The 26072-nt window shown below is 42.3% G+C and overlaps 1 protein-coding gene across 2 annotated transcripts in view; it reads right to left on the bottom strand.

The window, feature by feature from the left end:
* CNTN3 (contactin 3) overlaps nt 1-26072 on the bottom strand; it is a 108151-nt gene that overhangs the window by 2961 nt on the left and 79118 nt on the right. For both annotated transcript variants that reach the window (XM_071550218.1, XM_071550219.1), the window contains exons 7-19: nt 25565-25701; nt 24353-24482; nt 23099-23249; nt 13019-13146; nt 11929-12104; nt 9215-9332; nt 7933-8091; nt 7692-7841; nt 6744-6814; nt 5641-5875; nt 5370-5485; nt 4592-4778; nt 1303-1415 (exon numbers count right to left, since the gene is read on the bottom strand). In XM_071550218.1, coding sequence (XP_071406319.1) covers nt 1303-1415; nt 4592-4778; nt 5370-5485; nt 5641-5875; nt 6744-6814; nt 7692-7841; nt 7933-8091; nt 9215-9332; nt 11929-12104; nt 13019-13146; nt 23099-23249; nt 24353-24482; nt 25565-25701 — 1871 coding nt within the window. The remainder of the gene's footprint in view (nt 1-1302; nt 1416-4591; nt 4779-5369; nt 5486-5640; nt 5876-6743; nt 6815-7691; nt 7842-7932; nt 8092-9214; nt 9333-11928; nt 12105-13018; nt 13147-23098; nt 23250-24352; nt 24483-25564; nt 25702-26072) is intronic.

The following is a 26072-nucleotide window of genomic DNA, read 5'->3' as shown; positions in this document are numbered from 1 at the left end:
GCCCTGCACGCTGCCCTGGAACAGCACCTGCAACACACACAGCACAGCCCCTGAAACACAGAACATCTGCCCTGCACGCTGCCCTGGAACAGCACCTGCAACACACACAGCACAGCCCCTGAAACACAGAACATCTGCCCTGCACGCTGCCCTGGAACAGCACCTGCAACACACACAGCACAGCCCGTGAAACACAGAACATCTGCCCTGCAACACAGAACATCTGCCCTGCACGCTGCCCTGGCTGCTGCTCTGGAATAGCATCTGCAACACAGAACACCACAGCTGCCTCTGGAACTGCCCAGCCACCTGGCTCTGAGTTCCTCACAAACAAGGTTTCAGTCCCTAAAAGGGATGGGGGGAGAGGATTTTTGGTTAAGGTGCTCGGGCAGAATGTTATTTAAAGGAAGAAGGTAACATCAATCAAGCCTTTTTATTACAGATTTAATTAAAAATGGCACAATGTAGAATGATAATGAATATGATATATTATTTTAGTTATAATTATTAATATAATGGAATACTACTATACTATAATTAGTATACTCTAGTAATATAATGTGATATAACATAATATAGTATAACATAATAACACGATGTGATATAGTAACATAGTAAATATTATATATGACATAATATGATATAATATGGGTGGTGGGACACTGGAACAAGCTGTAAACATGAATTTCTTGCCAGTGCAACTCAGCTCTTCAGCCTAAATCTTTTATGCAGGAATATTTCATGTGGGATCCAGCTCCACAGAGCTTATCAAGAGCACCCTCAGCTATTCTTTTACACACACATATGACATATTTAAATGCTTGTCCATTTGTGTGCTGACCAGATTTGGAGCAGATGTAACAGTGTAATTTCTATCAGGAAAGTGAGTGTGTCCCACAGCAGGTAAGAAGGAAAAGGTTCTAAAAATAGCAGTTTGATACATGTGGTACTAATGAATGTACCTGGCCAGGAGGGGAAAACCATGTCCACCAAGCTTGGTTTCTTTTGAAGTGCTCTATATTTAGGTGTTACACATTTATAGTAAGTGTTACAGATGTGATAAGTGTTCTGCATGTCCCAAGATCCAAGTGTTACACTTGTGGCAAGTGGGATCCCAGGAGAAGGCATTAGTGTACATTAGTGGTAATTAATAATGGTAAAAATGACTGTGGTTATGAGATATTGTTAGAATATGATTTAAAATCTCTAAGAAGGATGTGACATACATTGTCCATCCTCTGAACATGCAAATAGACAAGAGAAAGCCACCTCTGGACTGCTTTGAGCTCGGTTGTCACTGACCTTGTACCCAGTCACCTCGGACTCATTCTCCATGGCTGTCACCTCCTCCCAGCTGAGGATAACTCTGGAGTCAGTGACATTCCACACAACGTTCCCTGGAGGTTGACTGGGGGCTTCAAATACAGAATAAAAGCATGACTTTAATTTAATTGGCATTAGTGATTTATTCAACAGTAGGAAACAGTAGTTCAGGTAATTGACTGTCATTACATTTCAGATGCAAAAGGAACTCAAATGTAGGTTCCTTGTTTGTGCACGTTATGGTTCAGAGGCTAAATTGGAAAAACAGAAGGAAGGGAAAAATGGAATGGCACATAAATGCTATTTCTGAAGTTGAATTATCTGTTGATGGTCCTTCATTACACAGAGCCAGAGAGAAGCATGTGTCTTAGGACATGGGTGATCAATTAGAACAAACTAATGAAAACAGTGATGGTAACAGAAAATCTCCAGTTTTAGTACAGTGCCAAGAACAAGAAAATTCTTCACAAGAGACTGTCAGACAAATTTAGTCTTGGTGACTATTCAAATCTTCACACTACATTGATTAATGTCTGTAATGTAGAAATATTTCACAGGGTTTTTTTTTTTATTTTGTTCTTTTACCTCGAGATTGTGAGCTGCAGCCTGTGCCATTCCTGTGTCTGAGCTGAACCACAGTGGGCTTTGGCCAAGGGAATCTCCTGGGATTTTTCTGTTCATTAGCAACCTGAGACTGCTGTTTCCAAAGGAGCTGCATCCTTTGGGCTGTGCCCTTCTATGTATTCTGGAACTGCCAAGTCTCAGGGCAGGCAAAGGAGTACAAATCTCTTACAATACCTCAGGTTGGTTTCCCAGAAAATGGGCCATATGCAGTGACACAATCAATGATTAAAATCTTTGCTAAATGTGTTAAGGAAAACAATTTACTGTTGCTGTCACCTAGTGGAGGCAACCGCTGCTTAGGTGGACTGGGCTATGCTTTGATGCTGGAGGTTCAAGTATTGAGCACTGAGAGTGGTTTTGAACACTTGTATCCAGTGCTTATGGGGTTCTCCCCCTCCTTTTTTCTCCTCAGTTCAATTCCTTCACACAGGTACCTCCCTCCCTTCTTTCCATGAGCAGTCGGATCAACCCCCACCTGGTTACACTTCAAAAATAGACACAAAAATGTAAGAGTGAAATTTAAATTATTCTAAAGCGAAACGACCACTCACAGGGATTTTTTGCAGTATTTGCCTTGTTCTATGTACTGAGTAAGATTTAACCTGATGTACTAATAATAACCACTTTTTGGAAATGCAAGAGGAGATTGTTTCACTCCTGAGAACGAAGTGTTACAGCACATATGAGTAGTTGTCACACTGAGATATTAAAGCTGAATTTCAGAAGTAATGAGTCACTCTTGAAATCCACAACAAAACATTAAGATGACAAGTGAAAAAATGAAGAGTAATTATATATAAAAACTGTAAGCCTCTAGCTATCACTTGGCTTATGGAAGGGATTCACAAGGCTCCAATTTGCTTCAGACACCAAAATCTCCAGTAATCTTCAGTGCTCAGAACTGCAGAGCTTCATTTGTAGCAGGTCAGATGGTGTCATGTTAAGTACATGTCCAGGGCTAAGGATGCAAATAGCTGCGTGGATTGCTGAGACTGGGCACAGACAGGAGGATTTCCCTGAGTTTGAACTGATGGACAGAACATTTGCTTGTATTTTAAGACTTTCTAAATACGAAATAATTGTGACATCTTGTCTAATCAACTTAGGCAAGTCTTCCCCAGTCACTTGCCATTTTATATAGCATATTTTATAAAAAGCCTCCACGTGTTATTTTGGGCTTGCAAGCATGAATATTTCAAATATAAAAGTAAAAATACTTTATTTGTCAGAGACTCAATTTTCAATCTTGAAATATACTGTCAATTGAACTGAAGAACTTGTATTTCTTGATATGGTTGGAGTTACTGAGAGGTACTTGTAGGGCCTGTGGGGGAATGTAAATCCTTCATGGTGAAAAACACATCAATCACAAATATTCAAGTTAAAGTAGAAATTGGGATTGATTAAAAATCACACCTTTGAATGAAAAATCAGTTTCTACTGCAGCAGTGGAGAGAATTATTTGTCTTAGTCAATTCAACTAATAGTTAGCAAAATGCTTCAGACTGACATTATACTGGAGTGCAATGGTTTTGCTCTCTATTCACCAGCAAGATGGTCATAAAGCAATTAATTTTTCTTTTTAATTACTGCAAATAGCAGTGACTTGACCAAGGGCCTGATCCAGATCCTGCTGAAACCAGTGGGATCAGGTGGTTGTCCAGTTCTCACTCATCCCAAAGGCAGGTGGTCACCTAAAAAAGAACTCAAAATCCCTGAGCTGACTAAGGGCTCCAGCCACAAATATGATTAATTAGAGAAAAAAACCAACTTATCACATGTCCTGTCCAGGCTCCAGGCAACGAGTTACTTCAGATCAGCCAATTCATGGTAAATGTGCATATAATCTACTTAAACTCTGACAAATCTGAGTTGGTTTAGTCCTCAGTGACAGCCTGACACTCGTTTTTGCATATAACAATTTCTGATAAATTAGCTTATTTTATATTATTAATGATGCAACTGCTTTTGGTAGAAGAATGTTAATGACTATTCCAGAGAATGTGACCTTTCAGATACATTTAATTGTATGTTCTTGTGCCTCTGACAGAAATACTTCGAGAGTGATGACCCTGATTCCGAGTTGTATTACCATGGAGGAGCACACTAAAAATATTTCCACTTGTAGAAAAATTAGTGCAGCCTTTGCCAATCTGTTCTCCAGCTTAATTTCTCCTTTGTAATAGCAAAGTGGCCTCTTGTGCAATTTGTTCAAGGGGAAACAGTGGACATGAAGGATTGTTTTGCATGAACTGTATGAGGATCATTGCATTTCAAAAGCCATGCCCTAGAGAGCTTATAAATATGTTATAGAACACTGAAAAATTCAACAAGTCTCTTTTTTTCCCCTTCTGAATAACAGAGATTTTTCTTTTAAATTTCTTCCAGTCATTAGGAGCATAATAAAGGTTCTGTGCAGGAATTATGTCTCTTGCTTGGGCTCCACTGGCGTAGTTGGGTTTTACTCATCCCGCTGGAGTCACAGAGGGGGAAGCTCCGAGCCTGATTTAATTGTGTGACTCAGCCCTGCTCTGGACTAGGAAAATTCAGGTCACTCATACTATGATTCCCAGCAATGCCACTCTTTTCCTTTCCCCCCCCAAGTGCATTATGTCTCTCCCCACTAGAAACTGCAGCTACTCACGTGGCTTTTTGGTGGTGGCATTGACGGTGGCGCTGAAGGGCCCGGCCCCGGCGCTGTTGAACGCCCGGACAGCTGCGTAATAAGCCAAGCTGCTCCTCAAACCCGAGATTCTTAGTGATGTTTCATTCCCTGCAGCTTTTACTCTGCTTGAAGATTCTTCTTTTTGACCATTATGCCAGTACCTAACCTAGTAGATATAAAACCAAAACCATTTAAATCTTGCATGACTGTTCACCCACAGCAAGGCACTTGACTCTTTTAAGTGCCTTTTTTTTTTCTCCCCTCAGCTGAAAAAGGTAGAAATGCATTAAAGTTTCAGAAATGTGTTTACTGGGCAAAAATAAAATATTCTTATCCATCTGCTTCTCACGCTTGCTGCTCTTTTTAGTGTGACTGTAGGAAAAAGGAAATTGAAATATTAGATCTTGCTTGAATTAAAGAATGACAAGAGGAAAACCATTACTTCATTAAAAAGAAAATCAGTTAAACTCAGAAAAATGTACCTTGTAAAAAAGTTTCTTTGAAAGCAAATGTAATTCTGAAAAAAATATGTCAGTCAGACACAGGACTATCTATCACACAAAGAGAAAAACACAATTTCATGCTGTGAGCTTTTTTGCAATAATAGTTAGAAGAAATTACCCTTTTTATGGGGCAAGAAGGGTAAAGTCTGGCACAATCTTCTGTGAATGTGTGTGGTTGTCCTGCAGCCTGCACAACCCTTCTGGGCCATGGCCCTTTACAAAAGAATTAAATATTTTTGTTTAAATAGACTCACCTCATAGCCCAGTAACCTTCCATTGCTCATCTTCCAGGGAATGGGTGCCCAGGAGACCTCGATGGCCGAGGATGACAGGCTGGTGGCAGACACTCCAGAGGGGGCTGTGCTGGGCTCTGCATTGGGAAAAGCAAGGAAGGAGAGGTGACAAACAGCACTGGGGCCTGTGCAAACAACCATGTGAACAGGAGATCTCATGTCCATGAACTGCTGTTGTGTTCCCTGATGGAACAGCTCATGGGGAACACTTGGAGAAAACTCAGTCCCGTACCTTCCTCAGCTGAAAAAACCGTGGTGACTGAACTGAAGGGCCCTTCTCCTTTGTTGTTATAGACACCAACTTTGACCTCGTAGGGTGAAAAGGGCAGGATGCTCTCATTCCTGAACACGTATTTTGGGGTGTCAGCAGAGGTGACCACCGTCTGTATCCACGTTGTGGTGCCAGAGGGGCGGAAAGCAACGACGTAGCCAAAGCCTTCTCCGTTCTGCAGCTCCTCAGGGATGGGCTGTGAGAAAAGCAGCAGACAGGAGGCTGTGATGGCACACACAGCACTGGGTATGTTTTGCAGGAAGAAAGTGCCAACAGGCTTATGTGCATGATTGCAACCAGGTTCTGGCACTGCTTTTGGCATCATTCCACCAGCCAATTAACTCTGGTACAGCAGCACAAAATGTGTTCTCCTGAACCTATTTTAAGGTTTGCACTTCAAGAAGAGAACAACTTTCAGGTATAATCTCTGTTTTCCACTAAGTATTCTGCTTTAAGACACTCTTCAGTAAATAATTTTTTTTTCATCAATCCACAGTTCATAAAAAATGAATAATTGCTTAGTCAGCTACTACAGAATCCAATACTACCTTCATACAGTGGCTTAAGCTTTCCCCTGATGTGATTATGATTAGATAACCCCACAGAGTAGGCAATGTTAGTAACAGAATATTAACACTTTTTTAAGTCATTAAGAAGGGGACACACAATATAAAGCAGTATGTGAGTGTACTGGTTGGCACATGTACCCAGAGTTAGTGGCAAGGAAGAAAGAACTGCAAAATTCCACTGTAAAACCTAATTCTTTGGCTCAGCCTTGCCCCTTTCTCTTGCTCTGTCCTCCTACCCCCTTTTTAGTATTAACATTTGCTTGAGAACAGAAGCAATCCCAGCCAAACTAAGGGAATTTCCTGGGGGTTGTCACCCAGCACAGTGACAGGTGGCAGTGAGGCAGGGCAGGCAAATGGGCAGAGCTCACATCACACAGGGCACCAAGCACAGACACAGCCCAGAGAAGAGGGTGCTGCAGTCAGGGAAACTCGGCTCTGGAGGGTCTGAATGGAAACAATCACTCTCTGAAGAAAACTGCTTGCCAGAAAACTTACATCCCACGTTATGACCAGCTCAGACCTGCTGCCTCCTCCCCCACTGACCTCCGAGGGGGCAGTTTCAGGAACTGTGGAAAGGAAACACAGAGCTGTCTGCACACTGGAGACACAAGAGACCACATCACATTAACCTTATGCTCTGAGTTTAACCCAGTGGTATTCATATTCCTTATGCAATCAGGGTTAATGCTTTTGGGACAGGATGGCAGTCCTGGAAAGCTCCAGCCCAGACCCACATTCACCCTCCTGCTTCCCATCCCTGGGCCAGGCTGGAGTTTCTCTGAGCACTTGAAGAACCTCAGCAGTTCAAAGACCATACCACATCTCTTTGTTTGAGAACTTCTAGAAACTGGAGACATGCTCCATTTTTTAATAGGGTCAACTTATAGAATCACAGAATGGTTTGGGTTGGAAGGGACTTTAGAGATCATCTGCTTCCAAACCCCTGGACACCTTCCACCAGATCAGGTTGCTCACAGCTCCATCCAGCCTGGCCTTGAGCACTTCCAGGAATGTTATACAGATAAACTGAGCAATGGCCTTATTCCAAGTTAACTGGGGTTTTAATTGATGGGTTCTTCTGAGCTTTGTGCTTGCCACATGGAAGGTGTACACGGATCAAACACTAGGAATGAAAAATCCCTGTCAAAATTAAACTCTTTCCATCCATTAATACCTTCAGACTCTGCAGCATTGCCCGAACTGGCAGATTTTAGCACAGTAAATACAGTTTAAATGGATTTAGATTTTGGGCTTCTGTGATGTTCAGTAATGCAACACAAACTATCCCACATCTACATGAAAAAATATGGGCAAACCAGTTACAGGCTTCTATATCCAATGGCAATTCCAAGCTTGTTTGCAAAGAGCCAAAGACATAAACAGTCCTTTTTTTGTTAATACTCAAGATTCTTGAATTAAAAACAAATAGAAGAACCCACTAACCTGCCTCTTCAGTTCTTACTTTTTCTGAGGGTAAACTAGGCTCTCCACCTCCTATTTTGTTAGTGGCAACCACACGGAACTCATATTCAACCCAAGGATTTAAATCCACTACTGTGGCTGTGAGCGTTTTCCCATCGATCACATCTGGAACTATGAAAAAGAAAGGAAAAAAAGGAAACTAAGAACATGGTGTTCCTGGTCAAAACACCTCAGCAGAGCCTGTACCAAGCACTGTGCTTACCTGTTGTGACTCGCTGCCAGCCCACCGAGAAGGGAGTCCTTGCCTGGATGGTGTAGGTGGTCACGGGGCTGTGATTGTCTGTCCCTTCCTGCCAGGAGATCTGGGCTGTGGTGTCAGTGATTTCATCCACTCTCACGTGTTCAGGGGGCCCAGGTGAGCCTGCAATCAGAATGAAACCCAGGCATTTTGTGAAGCCAGAACCCTGGGAATCAGCACCAGCAGTATGGATTCCCCTTCCGTCAGCGCCGTGGGAGGAAGGGAACAAGTCAGCTTGGAATAGCAACACTTGTAATTATTGTTTTACATTCACTGAACTTAACTCTGGTAATTTTAACCTGAAATCCTCTCAGCTGCACAACAGATGACAAGGGGTTGTTTTTTCACCATGAACCTTTGTTCAGCACCATCCCTCTATCTTTCCAATGTCTTTTCCTTTAGTCCTAAATGTTCTCCTTTAATCTACTAATACATCTCTGTAGTCTGCCACTTTGTTACCTACAGCTGTTATACTGTCCAACACAATGGAGTAATTTTTCAGCACAACATCTGACCAGCACCCCAGGCAGTAATTCTATCAGACAGGCTTTCTGCTGCCTTCTGGAAAATCCTCAGTCTGGGCACCTGGGAAAAAGGCTGGGGTTTGTCTCATCTGCACCAGCAAAAGGGGTTGCAATGACTAACAGTACACTGACAAGGAGAGAATATCTGACATATTTTAAAATATATTCAGTAAGTGCTGATCACATAATGTGCTTTCCTAGATCAAAGCTTTCCCCTGTAATAAATGTAGCTGTAGCACCAGCAAAGAAAGCTACAGTTCTGGCTCAGCTGTGAGCATTCCAGCTCTGAATGAGAAGGAATAAGCCTCCATTATATGCTTTAAATTCCAGTGTGTCCCTCGGACAAAGCCTCCCCTGGGCTCTGGCAGCAGTTCCCATTTCCCAGGAAGGATTCTGGAGTCCCCAACACTTCAGTTTGCAGAGGCAGCAACTCAAAACTGGCTCCCAGCTGCTTCCCTCTTGTCAGTGGCTTGAAGGACTGTCCAGTGAGAAAAGATGTGAAGTCAATATTATAACCTCCAGCTCTTAGTTTCTCTGGGAAAAATTAGGCTTCATCCAAACACTGAGCTGTAATTCTCCCTAACTGCAAGGCAGAGTGACATAATTTAAGTCAGAGTCATTCATCACCCAATTCAAGTCCTGGGTTGGTTTTGTAATCTACAACATCAGTTGTTTGTGTAAACTACAATATGAAAAAAAGAAAGGGAACACAACAAATGTACCTCGGACGATGAGCTCGGCCGCCGATGCCACGCTGTCCACCTCTGTCTTCACCATGCACACGTACTTCCCACTGTGCTTCAGCTGGATGTTCCTGATCATCAAATCCCCTGAGGCACTCTGGGGAAAGGCAAAGTTCTTAGTAATGCAAATATGATAACCTTGTATTTGTAAAGGTAAAAGAAATCAACCCAAAATGTGAAGTTGCTCATAAAGTGCATTGCAGACGCTGTCCAAGACACGAAGGTGTTGCTCAGTGCTCGTTGTCTGTGAGCATTTTCCCACTAAACATGAGGTGGTGTCCCTCTTTTTGGGAGAATTAAGCTACAACTCAGTGAGAACACACCTCCTGGACCAGGAACCATCAACAACATCAGTGCCCTGTGACAAACTATTTGTTCAAAGCCTTAAGAAAGAGAAAAATGTGCTTTCTATGGCCACTATCCAATTTGACTTCTAGACAGAATGTATGGAATTTATAAGCCATGTTAGGACAGATTTTCAAGAGTTCAAGTGAGCTGAATTTGGTCCATTCTACAGGTCATTTAAAGGTTGCACATTTCAAGCTAAATTTCCCATTATACATCAAGTCTTAGGTCTGTTCTTTGTTCTTCACTGAATATTCAACCTTTAGTCTTTTTTCCCCCCCTTGCTCTCTCTCATGTTGTTGATCTCCTGAATCACAGAAAACACACATAAAACTTGAATGGTAACAGTAACTTCAAATCATCTCAGGGCCCCTTGTATAATATTTGTTTTCTACATCACTGAACAGAGAATTTGATACTAAACCACTGGCAGACAGTGTCTCTTAAAAAAAAATCCCCTTTTTGTGTCAGCTGAATTACTACTTTAACCTATTTCACATTGTATTTTCCAGTAGAAAAACCTCTTAGTCAGATTTTAATTTCTAAAAGTTTTGCAGTTTTTTAAAATTTTTTTGGAGAAGCAGCATTTTATTTGAGGACAGAACCCTATTCAGTGTGTATTTTCAGCTACTCTGGGCACATGACTGATTCTTGTGCACACAGGAGTTTGGGAAAAAGGGAAAGATACAATTTTGAAGCTTATTTTAGTCTTAGAAAAAAAAATAAATTAACCTTTCCAAACATTTGGTTATTTTTCTTTGTTTCAGCATTACAATGTCTCAATTCTTTATCCAACACAAGCTGAAAGCAATTGCCTGATTCCCTTCCATGTGTGTGCCTGGTCTTCTGTGAAAGCACAGATGGAAGTTGTTTGCAGGACAATTCAGTGCTGATTGCTCACAATAAATTAAAAGTTGAGTCAAAAGCAATCTAAAATCCATCTACTTGATTGGAAGTGGATATTCAGGGAATGCCCAACATCAGCAATGAACACAAGCAACCCACGCTCTGCTCAAACTTATTTTAGCAAACTCAGTTGAAGGCATTTCAACAAAGGGGGCTGTCACATTGAATACTCTGGCTTGAAGTAAAACCCACCAAAATATTAACACAGCATTTTAAATATTTATGGATATTTTGGGAAACAATCCCAAAGTACTGGGGAGGACACAGAAACCTGCAGGAGCAGAAAGGTCCCTCCACTTCCACTGGGGGATCTGCATTCCCCCCCAACCAGAATAAACCTTCTGCAGTGTGGCAAAGCCCAGGTGACATTGAGATCACCTTCCTTTCTCCATGCTACATGGAATATTACAAGTAAAGAGTATTCCAAGCAGTAGGAAGAGCTGCTGGAATTCCCTTTGCCTCTCGTGGCTGCAGAACAGCCATTGCTGGGCTCTGTAATCAGGTGACATCCAGTTTAGGGACAAGTCTGCTCAAAATTTGGGTATCTGCTTGGTCTGTCATGCTCTTTGCACAGATCACCTGTCTAACAAAAAACAAAAAAGAGCAGCCAGCCAGCCTCCCATCCATAGTTTTCTAACCATCTGGAAGAGCAGGTGGTGATCCTGTAACATCCCACTAACTACAACGTTGGAGACCTCAGGAATGTGTGACAGGGACCTCCCAGACATCATGACATGGAAATTTATGCAAGAAAAAGTTATTTTCCAACCAAGAAAGCTGAAGTGATTTTTTTTTTGCAATGATATTTTCCTTTAGCAAATACACACTGCAAATCTTGGAAGGCTTAGACATATTTGGACTTATTTATTTACCATGTAACTCCAGATGAAATTATTCCACTGACCTTAATGTGATATAAAGCCCATAAAATATTCTTGGGAATCTTCTGGTAATCTATGAAGTTTTCTACTAAAGAGCTTAAATCTCTCTTTAAACAAACAAAAACTTTACATCACCCCACCCCTAAAGGTCTCACAGAATCCCAGACTATTCTGATTTGGGAGAGACCCACAAGGATCATCGAGTCCAACTCAAGTCAATGGCCCACACAGGGGATTGAGCCCATGACCTTGGCATTATTAAAACCAAGTTTTAACCAACTGAGCTAAAAACCACTATGTCCTTTATGCCAAATTTCCAAGTATTATGTTCTAGGATTCAGAATTCTGATTTAGGCAATACTCTGGGTTTTTCTTTGGCACTGACAGAACAGGTTTTGTTAAAAACCCTTTTTTTAACGCATTATTTTCTCAGAGACATTAAAAAAAAGTTGATCAAGGCTTTGATTTGGAATTATGCCCTATTTTTATATGTTGACACACTAAGTCAGTGTGTGTGGGATACACCTGTAAGGCAAATGAAAAGAGGAGTTCTCAGCTCACCCCTCCAACCTTCTCAAAGTGAGAGGCATCTCTCTTGAAGTCGGTGAGGGTTCCGTTGAAGTACCAGGTGAAGGTGATGTCCAGGATGGGATCGTGCTGCACCTGGCAAGGCAGCACCACACTCTCTCCCACGGTCACATCCATGTTGGAAGGAGCCAGGGTGATCCTCGTGGGCTCTGTGGAGAGCAGCAAGGTGGGTTACTGGGTTCCTGCACTGCTGAGCTTGGCTTGCTCCCCACATTCCACCGTGTTCCTCCCATCTGGGAAGCCTTTGTACACAATTCTATACTTGTATGTAAAGGGACATGAATCATTTGGGAGCACAGACTGGAAATGTGAAGCTGTTAATTCATTGAACAAAACAATTCTGTTTGGACCTATGAGATATATAGGAGATGAATACAGAGGGATATGAGATAATTCCGAGTTTGGACAATCAGATATTCAAATCTTTGAAAAAGAATGTTATGAGAAAATACATTTTAAGATAAACTTCATAGACTACTGGTCCTTTTAATCCAATGTCTCAGCCAGCAATGGGCACTCTGAGGAAGGGGCAAGACCCCTTTGAACAACAATTCTGTGTACAATTTGCTTTTGACTTTCTATTTTACTGCCTTAGGAATCCCACAATGCTCTCCTGAAGTTGCAGTTTCTACCATGTCTTCTTCCATAAGCAAACAGCACATAGACTTCCTTTGGGCTAAAGAGATTTCTGACAGAAATATAAAATTACTGCAAATATTTTTGTATTAACATGTTTTTTTTCATACAAAATTAAAAAAGCCCACAAACTTCAAAGCATAATTGCACTATTTAGTATTTAGGTAAGTGAGAGATGGGAGGGAAGTTTTCTGAACTTCCTCACATCTGAGAAATATCTTTGTCAAAGTCAGAAAATCCCTCAGTCTCTTTCCACTAATAAAAGGGCTATAAAAATATCTTTTTATCTCTATATGTTGTTAAATATAAAGCTTCTCATACTTTTTACATTCCACCACACTTTTTCAATAAGCAAACTCAGACTCCTGCAGTGTTTGCAATTCCATGTCCATCCCCTCCCACAGACCCTCTGTCCCAGCTCACCTACCAGTAACTATTAAGTTTGTTGAGCCACTGGCTGTTCCAAACTGGTTTTTTGCCAGGCATGTGTAGCTTCCAGCATCCACTTTGGTCACATTGGCTACTCTTAGTCCTCCATCCTTTAATAACGTGATCCTAAAAAATGATGAAGAGACTGTAGGAGTTGCAGCATTGGTTTGTACACAAAACACTTTTAACACTCTACTGTTAGCTCAGATATATTAAATTGCAGCAGAAGATAATGAACTCTATTCCAGTTGAAACCAGGGCAATTACCAACCTGGTGCTTGAAAATGTTGTGGCCATTCACTGCCAATATACAACAAATTTGAACCCATCCATGCAGAATCAATGTTTTGGGGCTGTATGTAGGTGTATGTGGGTGTGTAAAAGAGAGAAATCCCACATTATCTCCATCTTTTTCAGCTGCACTAATTGAAACTGGAGTGATTTTCAGCTGTTTTGTTTTTTTACCTTATGCAGTCTTGCACAGCAACACTGAAATAACTGTCTGTCACTACTGTGGTGATGCAATAGGATTTTTCTTTGACTTCTTTTGTGGAAGGGCTTGCAGGAAAGAGAATTCCCTTCAGCCCACACCTCCTCCTTCAGGGAGAGCCGTGCCCAGGGCACAGACCAATGGCACAAGCAGAGAGGTGCTTGTAACAGATGTGGACAAAAGCAAACCCACAGGAACGTACAGACAGAAGAGCAGAGATGTCATCCCAGACAGCAGCACTGAAGGGATGCACAGCTAAGGATGATTTGCCTCCCTCTTTTCCTATTTCTAGTCCTTCCATGTGTCATATCCTCAGGTTCTACCAAACCTTCCCTAAGATAACCTGGAGCAGCTCTGTAACTAACTGTATATAAAATGTCCAGAATAATTAACACAAAGTTCCTGATACAGCCAAGTCAAGAGCTTTGGAGCTTCTCTCTCAGATCCCACAACCCACCAGAGGCACCAGACAAACCACAGTGAGACCATTCTGTTGGCTCCCTAAGCACCTCAGCAAGGTGTCTGGAAATGCCCCAAACACCCACATGGAGCCACAGAGGGTGAATAGAACAGCAAACAACACTCCAGGCAAACCTCTGACTGTATTAGCTGGAGTCCTGCACAGTTGTCAGAGCAAGTATGAGCTGAGGAGGCAGCAAATGTCAGAGCTCAGCTTTGCAACCTTCCCTCTCTCAGGAGAGTCGTGAGGGTTTTGCCTGCTCACTTGCACATGCTTCATTATTAACCTGCTTCTTCCTTCAGTACAAAATTAATTAATTACACACGCCTGCTGCTCTTTTTATTTTTAACACACTTGAGGTAAAACAGCATCAATGAATCTCCATCACCTCCCCCAGCTGAGTTCAGTTCTCTGTAGTTAAATACAGGAAGATGAGGAATTCTGTTTTGTGAAGTGGAAACTGGGATCACTGTCCTTCCTCCCAAAAGCTTGTCCCTAGCACAGGATGAGCTCTGCACAACCACCTGAAAGGAGGTTGTAGTGAGGTGGGTGTCAGTCTCTTCTTCAAGGCAACAAGTGACAGGACGAGAGGAAATGACCTCAAGTTGCACCTGGGCAGGTTTAGATTGGATAGTAGGGAAAATTCATTCATGGAAAGGGTTGTCCACCCTGGTACAGGCTGCCCAGGAAAGTGGTGAAATCATCCCTGCCATGTGGATGTGGCACTTGAGGACATGTTTTAGTGGTGACCAAGTTGGTGGTTTGAGAGTTGAACTTGATGATCTCAGAGGTCTTTTTCCACCGTAACAACCCTCTGGTCTATAAGCAGGATGCTCACTAGAACAAACCCCTTCCTGGCTCTGCTGGCATTCCCACCACCAGCTTGGGGGGAGCAGGTCTCCCTGTGCAGCTCCACAGGTGGGACAGCAGCTGAGGAGGGGCAAGGAAAGCTGCAAACCACAGCCCTGGCTCCAGGCAAGGCTGTGCAGGCTTTCAGCACTGAGGGCAGGCACAGCAGACACACCTGGGGAACAAACACACCCCCTCAGACTTCACTGTGCTGGCAAAATAGAAGGTGGCCCCCACAAGGTGTAGTTGCAGTCAGCTGCACTGTCACTCATTCTTTATAGTGATTTATATATAAGTTTTAATTATATAATTTATTTAATTTAAGTTGGATATCAGAAAAAAATTCTTTCCAGAGAGAGTGCTCAGGCATTGGAATGGGCTGCCCAGAGAAGGGGTGGATTCACCATCCCTGGAGATTTTTAAACGCAGATTGGCTGTGGCACTGAGTGCCATGATCTGTAAATGGACTGGAGTTGGACCAAGGGTTGGACTCGATGATCTTGGAGGTCTTTTCCAACCCAATTGATTCTGTGATTCTATTCTATGATTCTGTTCTATGATTCTATTCTATGATTCTATTCCATGATTCTAAGTAATACACAGCTACAATGGGATTTATTAAAAGAGTGATTCAGCTGACTCTGTCTGTCAGAGAATAATTCAGTGGGTAGATAAGGGCGGCAGAACACAACTCTGGGGTCTGATGGGTCCAGTGATCTTATCCTTCCTCCTCCCCTTGTCTGAGCCCCAAAACATTCCCCACTGGCAGAGCAGGGTGGTGAGAGCCCACCAGGGCCCTGTGGTGCCCCAATCCTCTACCAGCGAGTCCACCTAATCCTCAAAGCCACATGGAGACTGTTTTAAATGCCTGAAAGCAGGAATTGGATCCCTCCACACCTGCACTGCTCTAAGCCAATTTCAGAAATTCTAATGTAGAACTAAGCACAACTTTTAATCGTTTTTTTCTTAATTATTTCAACTTGCATTTTATATTTCCCTAAGAAAAGGTGCTGCAACACCCAGCACTGTAGCTGAGCTACTTCCTTTGGGCAAAGGTGGTGCAATAATGGAATTAGCTGATGCAAATTACAAGAGATATAACAAGTCCTCCTGTCAGAATGACAGACAAAAAGCATCTTATTGGGGTGAGAAAGGGAGTTCTAAATAGTTTAATCTGCTTACATTGGGAAGGAACCAACTTGGAATCCCCAAAGCATCCTGAGGTGCCTCAGCCAGTGTGGGGGTGGCATCTGAATCTCATTCCTGAGGAGGATGAGCTCCCTCCACTGACCTCCCCAGGGCTTATTAACTTGTTTTGGAAAATTCCTAAGTCATATTTGGCTGCACTTTATGTTAGATGGAACATTTAAAATTAATTACATCACACCATATGGTTTATAGGTGTTTAAAATGTGTTAAAGACATGAGTAATACATTTTATAGGTAATTAGAATGACATCAAAAAAGGTGTTAAAATATATCAATTATGGTTACAAGCAAGGTACTGAGTTGCTGCACTTTTCTAGCTAAGGCTTGTGTTGCTTCATCTACTTTGAAGCAGCTTCCAGCAGAAAAAAATACAATTAAAGAAAACCCAAGTGTTGACAAAGCCTGAGATCAAAGAAAGGAAAAAGTAGGATCAGGGAATAAACCTGAGAACGTCTATTGTTTAATTAAAACAAATCACTTCCAGAGTGCTCTGTGCTATTTGCAAGTCTGGCTTGCCTAATATAATTAAGAAATAGGCTTATTAAACCCCAGATATAATTAAGAATCAAGTTTTTTTTTCCCAGACAAAAAGAAGGGCAAACAATACACCAAAAAATCATTTTGAGAAAAATATTATAGTCCAAATAAAATCTTTACTAGTAAATTAGAAAAGAGGAACTTTTTCAATTCCACAGCAGGAAATGCAGAGCCTGTGGAAACCCCAGCCCCTAAAATAGCTGAAACATTACCGAGACCAAAGCTTTTAGTTTACTGGAAATTTTTAGATATTAACACACTAAAACAACTCTGCAATGGCCAGGAAGAGATGTGGATCTCTGACACAAGCCCAGAACACATCCTTTGGCAATTCCCTTTATCTGCAAGTGTTTTTCCAATACATTTTGCTGAAGGCCAGCAGTTTTCAAAGTGAATTCCATTTGCAACAACCTGTACACTTTTGATGCCCTGGCAAATGGCACAAACCTTCAGCCCTGGAGAACAGAGAGAACGGTGCAGGAAATGCTTTGGCACATTCCAGGTGCACACCTGCAGATGGATTTAGGACCTGTTTGGTTATCAGATGAAAATATCATTGACAAAATCATCAACTCTCGCTTACTCTTGAGCAAAGTTGTGAGAAATTGATCTTTGCAAAGGTTCTTTTTTTTCTTTTTTTCCAGCAGTCAAAGGAGGGCATAAAAACCCACCAACTAAACAAACAAACTCATACCCAGTCTATGACTGAGCTCAAGAGGACAAGAATTAAGCAACTGCAGGACTTTGGGGTTCCTAGTTGAGAGGCCCATGTTGGTTATATATATACATATATATATGGATGTATATATCATAGAATCATAAAATCATAGAATGGATTGGGTTAGAAAAGAGCTCCGAGATCATCGAGTCCAACCCTTGGTCCAACTCCAGTCCCTTTACCAGATCATGGCACTCAGTGCCACGGCCAAGCTCAGGTTAAAAATCTCTAGGGATGGGGAATCCACCCCCTCTCTGGGCAGCCCATTCCAATCCTTGAGCACTCTCTCTGTAAAGAATTTTTTTCTGCTCTCCAACTTCAATTTCCCCTGGCAGAGCTTGAGCCCATCGTGCCCCCTTGTCCTATTGCTGAGTGCCTGGGAGAAGAGACCAACCCCCACCTGGCCAGAACTTCCCTTCAGGGAGTTCCAGACAGTGCTGAGGTCACCTCTGAGCCTCCTCTTCTCCAGGCTAAACACCCCCAGCTTCCTCAGCCTCTCCCCACAGCACTTGTGCTCCAGTCCCTTCTCCAGCCTCGTTGCTCTTCTCTGGCCCCGCTCCAGCCCCTCAATGTCCTTTCTGAACTGAGGGGCCCAGAACTGAACACAACACTCAAGGTGTGGCCTCCCCAAGGCAGAGTCCAGGGGAAGGGTCACTGCCCTGGGCCTGCTGGCCATGCTAGTTTGGATCCAGGCCAGGATCCCATTGGCCTTCTTGGCCACCTGGGCACACTGGTGGCTCCTGTTGAGCTTCCTGTCCCTCAGTCCCCCCAGGTCCCTCTGCCTGGCTGCTCTCCAGCCACTCTGTGCCCAGCCTGGAGCGCTGCAGGGGTTGGGGTGGCCAAAGGGCAGGACCTGCACTTGGCCTTGTTGAACTCCATCCCATTGGAATCAGCCCATCTCTCCAGTCTCTCCAGATCCCTCTGCAGAGCCCTCCTGCCTTCCAGCAGGTCGACACTCCCTCCCATGTGTATATGTGTGTGTATATATATATTTCTTTTTTAATTTTTTATATTGTATATATATTTATATATACACACACACACACATATTTTTATATGTATATATGTATATATATACACACACACACATGTATATTATATATATATGTATATATATCTACATATATAGAGAGAGAGAGGCACCAAAATATGCCTCAGGATCCAAGACCACAAGGCTGCCACTGAAACTTGTCATTAGTTAAACTCTTAATGAATGCAAATTTGTTCATCTGCCCAAGACAATGTTTTATTACTAAAATAACAGACAAAATCAAAGTAAGGAATTGTTGCCTTTTTCATTTGCCAGATTATTTATAAAAAAGCCCCAACTATTTCAGGTCTTCACTGTTATGATAATAAACATGAATATATTCCTTCCCAGTTCATAACACTTCAGTACAAAGGAACAGTGGAAAAATGGGTCAAAACTGTCATTTTATATATCCATCAAATTCAAACTAAATTAAACCAGATTAATTAACAGGAAAGTCAGCAGAAAAAAATCCCTATGTAAGTACTAGTAAGTAAATGCATTACCTTCCACATCACAGCATTTAAAACTGTAACACGAAATAAAAATACTTAATTCAATTTGTAGGGAAGATAAAACCAGTAACTGGTATTTCTAAGAATCATGCAACTTTTTATCAGGAATTATTTCTTTCCTCCCTTAATTTGGCATCACTTTGTCACAATTAAAGATACTAAACTGGAGTTTTTTTCAGAGAATTGCACTGTCAAGCCTCTTAGCTGAGTTTTTGCAGCATCCTCTCATCTTCTTCTAGTCTTCGTAAGTTTAGAAACTTCTAGAAATAAAGGTGGATCTGTTTATAGGTGAAAACTCTGCTCTGCATGATCTGAAAATCCCTTCTATTAACCCACTCCAGTCAGGTATTTGAAAACAGGACCCACCATGGCCAACATGCAGCAACTGTCTGTACTATCTGGCAATTAAAACTCATACACATACATAAAACCTTAAGGAAATCTTTGAAGGGATTATGTCTGGGTCCTTCAGCACCCCTGATTTGTGCCTTTCCTTCTTCACGTTACCCTGTGCTTTCACTCCTCTCTGCATTCCACTGCTCTTTACTGTTTAACTCTCTTTATTCAAGATATTAAAAAAAAAATCACATACTTTGCAAAATGAACAGGCAACAAGATTGCATTCTTCAAAGCTGAGCGATTCCTCAGCCCAGAGCTCATGAATCCATTTTGAATTATATTTTCTTCCCTCCACAAGACATATCATATTCAGCTCATTTAATTAAAATTTACTGAGTCATTATCCAAATCTTCTACACACTGAAAACGCAGCACCATTTAAAAATAAATTAAGAATACAAGCAACAGTGCCATCAAAATGAAACTCTCTCAGGCTTTACTAAAGTAATGTGGTCAGAACCTCCAGCTAAACCAAAGCTCTCTGATGACAGAACACATTGAAGTAATTGTGCTTTATTATTATTATTCAAATAGGAGTTTTCTTAAACATATCAATTCTATCCACGCTGCTGCATCTCATGTGATGTGTTCACCTTTAGAGCTGACATTAAGGACTAGTTCCATGCCCATGCCAAGCCATGTTTGGCCTCCAAGCCTCCCAGAAAGCCTTCCCAGGTCAGGCACAGCCCAAACCAGCACAGTCTGACCATGGTATCCCATCACAGAGCTGGAGGGATGTGCTGGCACATCCTCTGAAGAGGACACAGCCCAACATTTGTGTGTTCACACAAGAAATAAAACATTTCACTGCCCCATTCTCTAACAGAGCAACTGAGCAACTTCATACACCCCCAGCAAACTTACCCAAAGCAACAAGAATATGACTTAACTACTCAAGGGCAAAGAAATTTGGGAAACAATTCATGTGGGATGTACTCCAAGAGCTGTATCCTCGCAGGAAGTGACTTAGGGAGATGAAATAACTTGCTGCACTCTCTGCAGACCCCACTTGCTCTTCACAAGCAAATGGTAACAGTTGACATTATAGCTGACAATATTGACCGACAGGGGATGGGAGTCAATCTCTGTCTCACACTTGACCTCTGACAGTGTCTCCTAAGGAAGACTCTGTGAGCTTGAACCCCACCACAGGGCTGAGCTCCAGGTGGAATTAAGCTCCTTCTGCCTCCCATCCCTCCCAGGGTTAGTTCCTCCTGGATCTCCATGACCTCCTAGGAACTAATTCCTCCTGTTTTCTGCAATTAAGTAAAAAGAAACCCTCCCCAGCAGACTTCTCCACTGGAAACACAGTTAATGCTTGAAAAATGTACTGCTAATTGGAAACTCTTTCTTGAATTGTAAGAATTGCAGAACTGCAAGGAATTCATGAATTGCAATTATTCACAGCAGACAGTAATGAACTCCAGTGCTTTCTGCAAACAATCCCACTCCTGGTTTTCTCTGAAGGCAAGTAAACTTCATTTAGATTAATTCAGGACTACTGGCTTGTGATTGTCAAAAATATAGCAGGAGACACTCTGGGTCCTATTTTGGAGTTAACTTGCACTTTGCAGAACTAAAAGCTGCAATTTATGTTCATAAATCTAAGCAGGCAACACTGTGTATGTTCAATTCATTCTTAGGAACTGAGCATTACTCTCTTTAGCCTGGTACTGTCACCCCAAAAGGAACTGGTGGGCACTGCTTTGGAAGGGCAATCCAAAGCAACCACCAAGACCAGACCTGATGCCCAGCCAGACACAAAGCTCAAAGCAAGACACAAAGTGACTGAAACTCTCTTCTCCTGGAGATGTGTGGAGTCCTGCAAGGTCCAGCAGTGTCTGGGAGCTTTGACTATCCTGATTTGAACCTGCACAGGCTGATGATGGGCAGTTCCAACAAAAGAGACAGGCAGGATTGGGAAGGATACCACCCCACCTGCCTGCCTTTTGATGGAAATGGTATGAGGACAAAAACCAGGAAATGGAGAAAATCAGGCGCATGCTTTTTGCATGTGCTTTACAAAAGCAATCATAAACCCCACTGAGAATCATCAAAAAGCAACAGGTTTCACACAAATTTTAGAGATCACTATGGCCATGTGTTACTGACTTCTTTAGTAATATGGTATTATTTAATTAAAGGCTGACGGGAGGTTTCACATAGAAAGAAAAACCAAGTAGGTTTTGCTCTCTCTCTTGCAGGCACACAGCCAGCCAGTGAGGCTCTGGTACCATGTCCAGCTCTGGAACAACAGATGCTCCATCTCCTGCCAAATGGCCACATTTGACAACACTTAACACCAGAACACAAGAAAACTGCTGTGGCCCCTGTGAACAGAGAGCCAGGGCTGCACAGATCAAGATGGCAATGCCCAAAGCTTCTGGGTACAAGGAGAGAGCTCCAGCCTTAGGATGGAGCAAAGAAAGGTCTCCACTGCAGCCTCTGTAAGTTCTGATCTATCTGGTAGCAACTTCTGTGTTTAGAAATTGCAAAACCAAACCACAATGTGGTGTTTCATAGTAATAGGACTAGAAGAATTTTGCCTGTTTCAGAAATAGCTTCCTGATGATGGGCTAAGCTTTGTACAGCCCAACACTCAGTCTTAGAGGAGCACCAATACCTTCCTTGAATGACAACACAGTCCCATGGCAATCCTCCTTCAAAAAATGAAGTGTTCTGTTTCCTCAGTCTCTGCCTGGACTTCAGGACACTCTCTGTCCATGAATTATCCTGCTACGCACAGGGTGACACCAGAGTGTTCCAAGAGGAACTCTCACAGTCATCTTGTCCCCGCTGCCCCCAGGCAAACACTGGGATTTTCCATGGCTGTTGCTGTGACTACAGTCTCTGTTTAACTCACACACTCCAGCAACCAACTGCAGAAAGGCTGACCTGGGGCAGACTGAACTCCCAAGGAGTTATTCTGCTCCTCTGAGTGTTCACAGCCTGTACCAAGGAATGAAGTGCTGCAGCTGAAATGTCTGAAGAACCAACCTGCCTTTTATGCTGTATCAGACACAGAACTACCTTAACCACACAGATCATCCAAGGAGCTTTTTTGCTGTCTCAGTTTACTTCCTGAAACTCTCAGTCTGTGTTAAATACTGAAAAGTAAAACAGAAAGCCTGAAAAGCCAGTAATGCCCAAAGTGGGAGAGATGCTGGAGAGGAACAGTTCAGTGTTGTCTTATTATACAGTTTAATCAGTAGACATGTGCAATTTCAGTCCATGACTAATTCCATAATGTTTTAATGGTTACTGCTGGGAAGAAACATTTACATGTTGTTGGAAAGCAATAGCTGGGGCTATGGGTGAATCACAAACTCTCCACTGGGAATTACTAACCCCAAAACACAAAGTCACCATCATGTAAACAATAGTGACAGATGTTATAACTGGTAAGATCATGTTATAACTTGGCTGCTTGGAAAAAACTCATTTTCCTTTTCCTGTTTTCATCCGCTATTCTAAACCTCCCAATCATTAACTTTTCTTTCTTTTCTCACCATGGCTGTAAGACACCTCTTTGCCAACATTTTCAGTGCATTTTGTTGAAGGCTTTCAGTACTGTTTGCTGGGTTTTGCCTTTCCAGTTTTCTATCAGCACCTTCTTCTCTCTGAAGCAGCCAAACTTTCCCTTAAACTGAAAGCAGTACCTGATCCTTCACCTTCAAGAAAGCAGCACATGTGCACTCTCAGTGCTCTGATACAATGACAATTAAAAACCAACTGAACAACCTCCCCCCAAGCCAGCCAAACTTCAGAGAGACTTTACAACTGTTTGCATCTACAGATGACACTACGGGATAAAAGGAGATCACAAAGCTTCTTGTAAGATTAAAACAAATAAACCAATATAACTTGATACCTTTCATTTTCCTGTAGCTGCTCACCTCCCTTCTTCCAGGAACATTTGGCCTTAGGGGAAGCTTTGGGTTTGCATTCAAAATCAACTGTGCTGCCTATTTGGACCTGGATCAGTTTCTTCATTGGATTCTTGGAAAAATCTGGAGCAGAAGCTAAAACAGAAGGGATAGTAATAGTGAAATAAAGCCTTTAATTATATTAACAACACTACTCCTTAGCACTTACACGACACTTCTCAGATTCCAAACGTAATTAAAAACATTAATCAGTTCAAAGAGATCTTCTGTTGGATAATTAGGCATTTCTCCTCCTAATCCAGGTACAGAAGGTCTCAGTGGTGCAGGCCCATCACCTAACGAGGCGTGCACAGCAGATCACAGGGACTGCACCTGAGCTGGAGCTCAGGGACCCCAACCAGCCTCAGCACGTGCCTGACTGCACACTCTGCTCACAGGGAGCACATTGCCAAGGTCAGGAGTCTCACTGAACCTCCAGGAACTGCTCTCCAACAGAGAATGTGTGTCAGACGACACAGAACGACAGCACAGCTCGTTCTGAGTGCGCAGTTTTAATTTATGAACAGTTAAGAAAACAGATGTGGCTTCTGCCTGCACTGACAGTGGGCTTGGAAGGAAATTCACCATTTTAGGAGACCAAGGATGAAGGAGCATCTGCTGATTGACTGGAACCTTAACGACAGAAAGGAAATACCTTTGTGTCCCCAAAACACACCACTCTAACACGTGTGGTTTTGAAACCAGCCTGTGTTCAGGGCAGAAATCACACAAGCACGTGAGTGTGCAAGTCACAAGTTCTGTGTCCCCCTCAAACAAAAATCAGTTTTAGACCCAAGCACACACTTGATTGACTGAATCCCAACTTCTTGTCCCCTGGATCAAGAAGGGCTGCACACAATGGCTTTAAAATGCCCAGGAGCCCCAGAGCAGGAGGTGACAACTGACATAAGGAGCCTTCAGGTCGTGTCCAAACCCCCAGCTCGGCTCTTCCCCCAGTGAATAATTTTGCACGTTCTGCTTTAAAGCAATGAAGGATTGGCCCCAAACTCCTCTTGGAAGCAGATGAGTCAACTCCTCAGCACTGCAGATAAAGACATCAGGCTGACAGAAATGTTTATTTCAGTGATAGCATCTGAGCGAGTTAAATTTGAGCTCCTGACGAGGCGGAATACGAGGCAGGTGGAGGGGGTGGAGAGGGAAAAGCAGGTTTGTGTCTCAGTGAAAAGGGAAAATCTTACCTACAACCCTGAGCTCTGCACTCGAGGAGATGACACCATGTTTATTTTCAGCTATGCACTGGTATCTGCCAGAATCTGTCAGATTTAGATTTGATATTGTAAGTGCACCATTTTCAATTTGGATCCTTCCCTGAATATTAAGAAAAATATCTTTATTGATGATACATTTCCTGTGAAAAATTTTAACTAAGTAAGAAACATAAATAGGACAGCGTAAATACAATACATGGGGTAAATGCAACAGCATAAACATGAGGACAGTTCTAAAAGAGGTGACACGACTGCATCATGGTCTGCAACAGTGATCAAGGGAGAGGGCTTGGCAATGCAGTGCATGAAACAATTCTTACTTGCCCAGTTTCACAGAGGCTGTGCAATCTCAAATACCCTTTCATTTCCCTGGAAATATGTACAAAACCCTACCAGGCTCCTCAGGACAGCCCAGAGCATCCAAACTATACAGATGGCCCTGGCATTTTAGACTCTTTAGGGATTTCACACTTGCCATTTGCTAATGAGCTCCCTGTAACACTACGCAGAAAAAATTCCAACAGTCACTAAACACAAGACAGGGATTTAAGTGCCTTAGACAGCAAAGCCACTGAAATATCTGGATCTTCTGTTTGTTTTAGGAAGTTGTATCAATTACAATAAGAAGTGACTAATTTGAGGAGGTAGTGGCAGAACTGGTGAGAAAAGGAACCAGTGATGGTGACAGAACCAAAGACCATAATCCTTGGGGAGAAAACAGACCAAAACCCAAACTATGTTTCCAGAAGTATTTTCTAATTTTTTTTGGTGTTTTTTTTGGTTGTTGTTGGTTTTGGGGGGGGGGGGGGGGGGGTTGTTTGTTTTTGGTGTTGGGTTTTGTTTTTTTTTTTTATCTGGACATGGCTTGGCAGGCCCAATGCAATAGTATCTCTATCCATCATTTATGGTTCTTTACATGTAACTTTATTAGGGTCCCTTCTCCAGCCATTCCTTAGACTTCCTTCTATGGTTTATTGTTGCTTTTAGCTGGGATATTTTTATGTAACATAATCTTTGTGCTTCTGGTATTGCAGATTTGAAGTTTCCACCTGGATACCCTCAACAAACAAATGAAAACCAGTATCCAATATCCCTCATGACTAATTGCACAGACTTTTGGAACTTCTCATATGAGTAACTTTAATTTTACATAAGAAACATGTTTCCAAAAGAGAATGTTACCTCTATTGACAGCTGCTCTCCATTCTTCAGCCACCTGTAGGATGGTTTGGGCTTCCCACCTGCTCTGCAATCCCAGAATAAGGTGTCCTCCACAGCAACTTCAGTATCCTGTATGGTCTGGATCCAGTGAGGCTTTGCTGCAGATGGAATACACATCAACAAACACCAAACAGGGTCTTGTTCCACAGCAGCATCTAAAGGTTAATTTGTGTGGAACTTCTCGATCTCCTGCACAGACTGGTCTCTGCCATCAAAGGTTCTCTCTGGTCCTGCTTCAAGCCCCCTCATGAAACAAGTAACTTGCTATTCCTTCTATGTATTTTTTATCAGTAAACCAAAAGAAAATTGAGTGTACAGATCACTAAAGCTTGACTAGTGAAACCAATATTAAAATCACTGATGATTAAACATCACAACTTTGAAAATGAGGTAATATAAGAGGAGGACATTAATGGTGAAACTGAAATTAAGTAAGTGATGTGGCTAAATCATCAAATTAGTGCTGAAG

Source organism: Pithys albifrons, chromosome 3 (genome assembly GCF_047495875.1).
Source record: "Pithys albifrons albifrons isolate INPA30051 chromosome 3, PitAlb_v1, whole genome shotgun sequence".
Classification (NCBI taxonomy): domain Eukaryota; kingdom Metazoa; phylum Chordata; class Aves; order Passeriformes; family Thamnophilidae; genus Pithys; species Pithys albifrons.
This window is presented reverse-complemented; position numbering and strand designations above follow the sequence as displayed.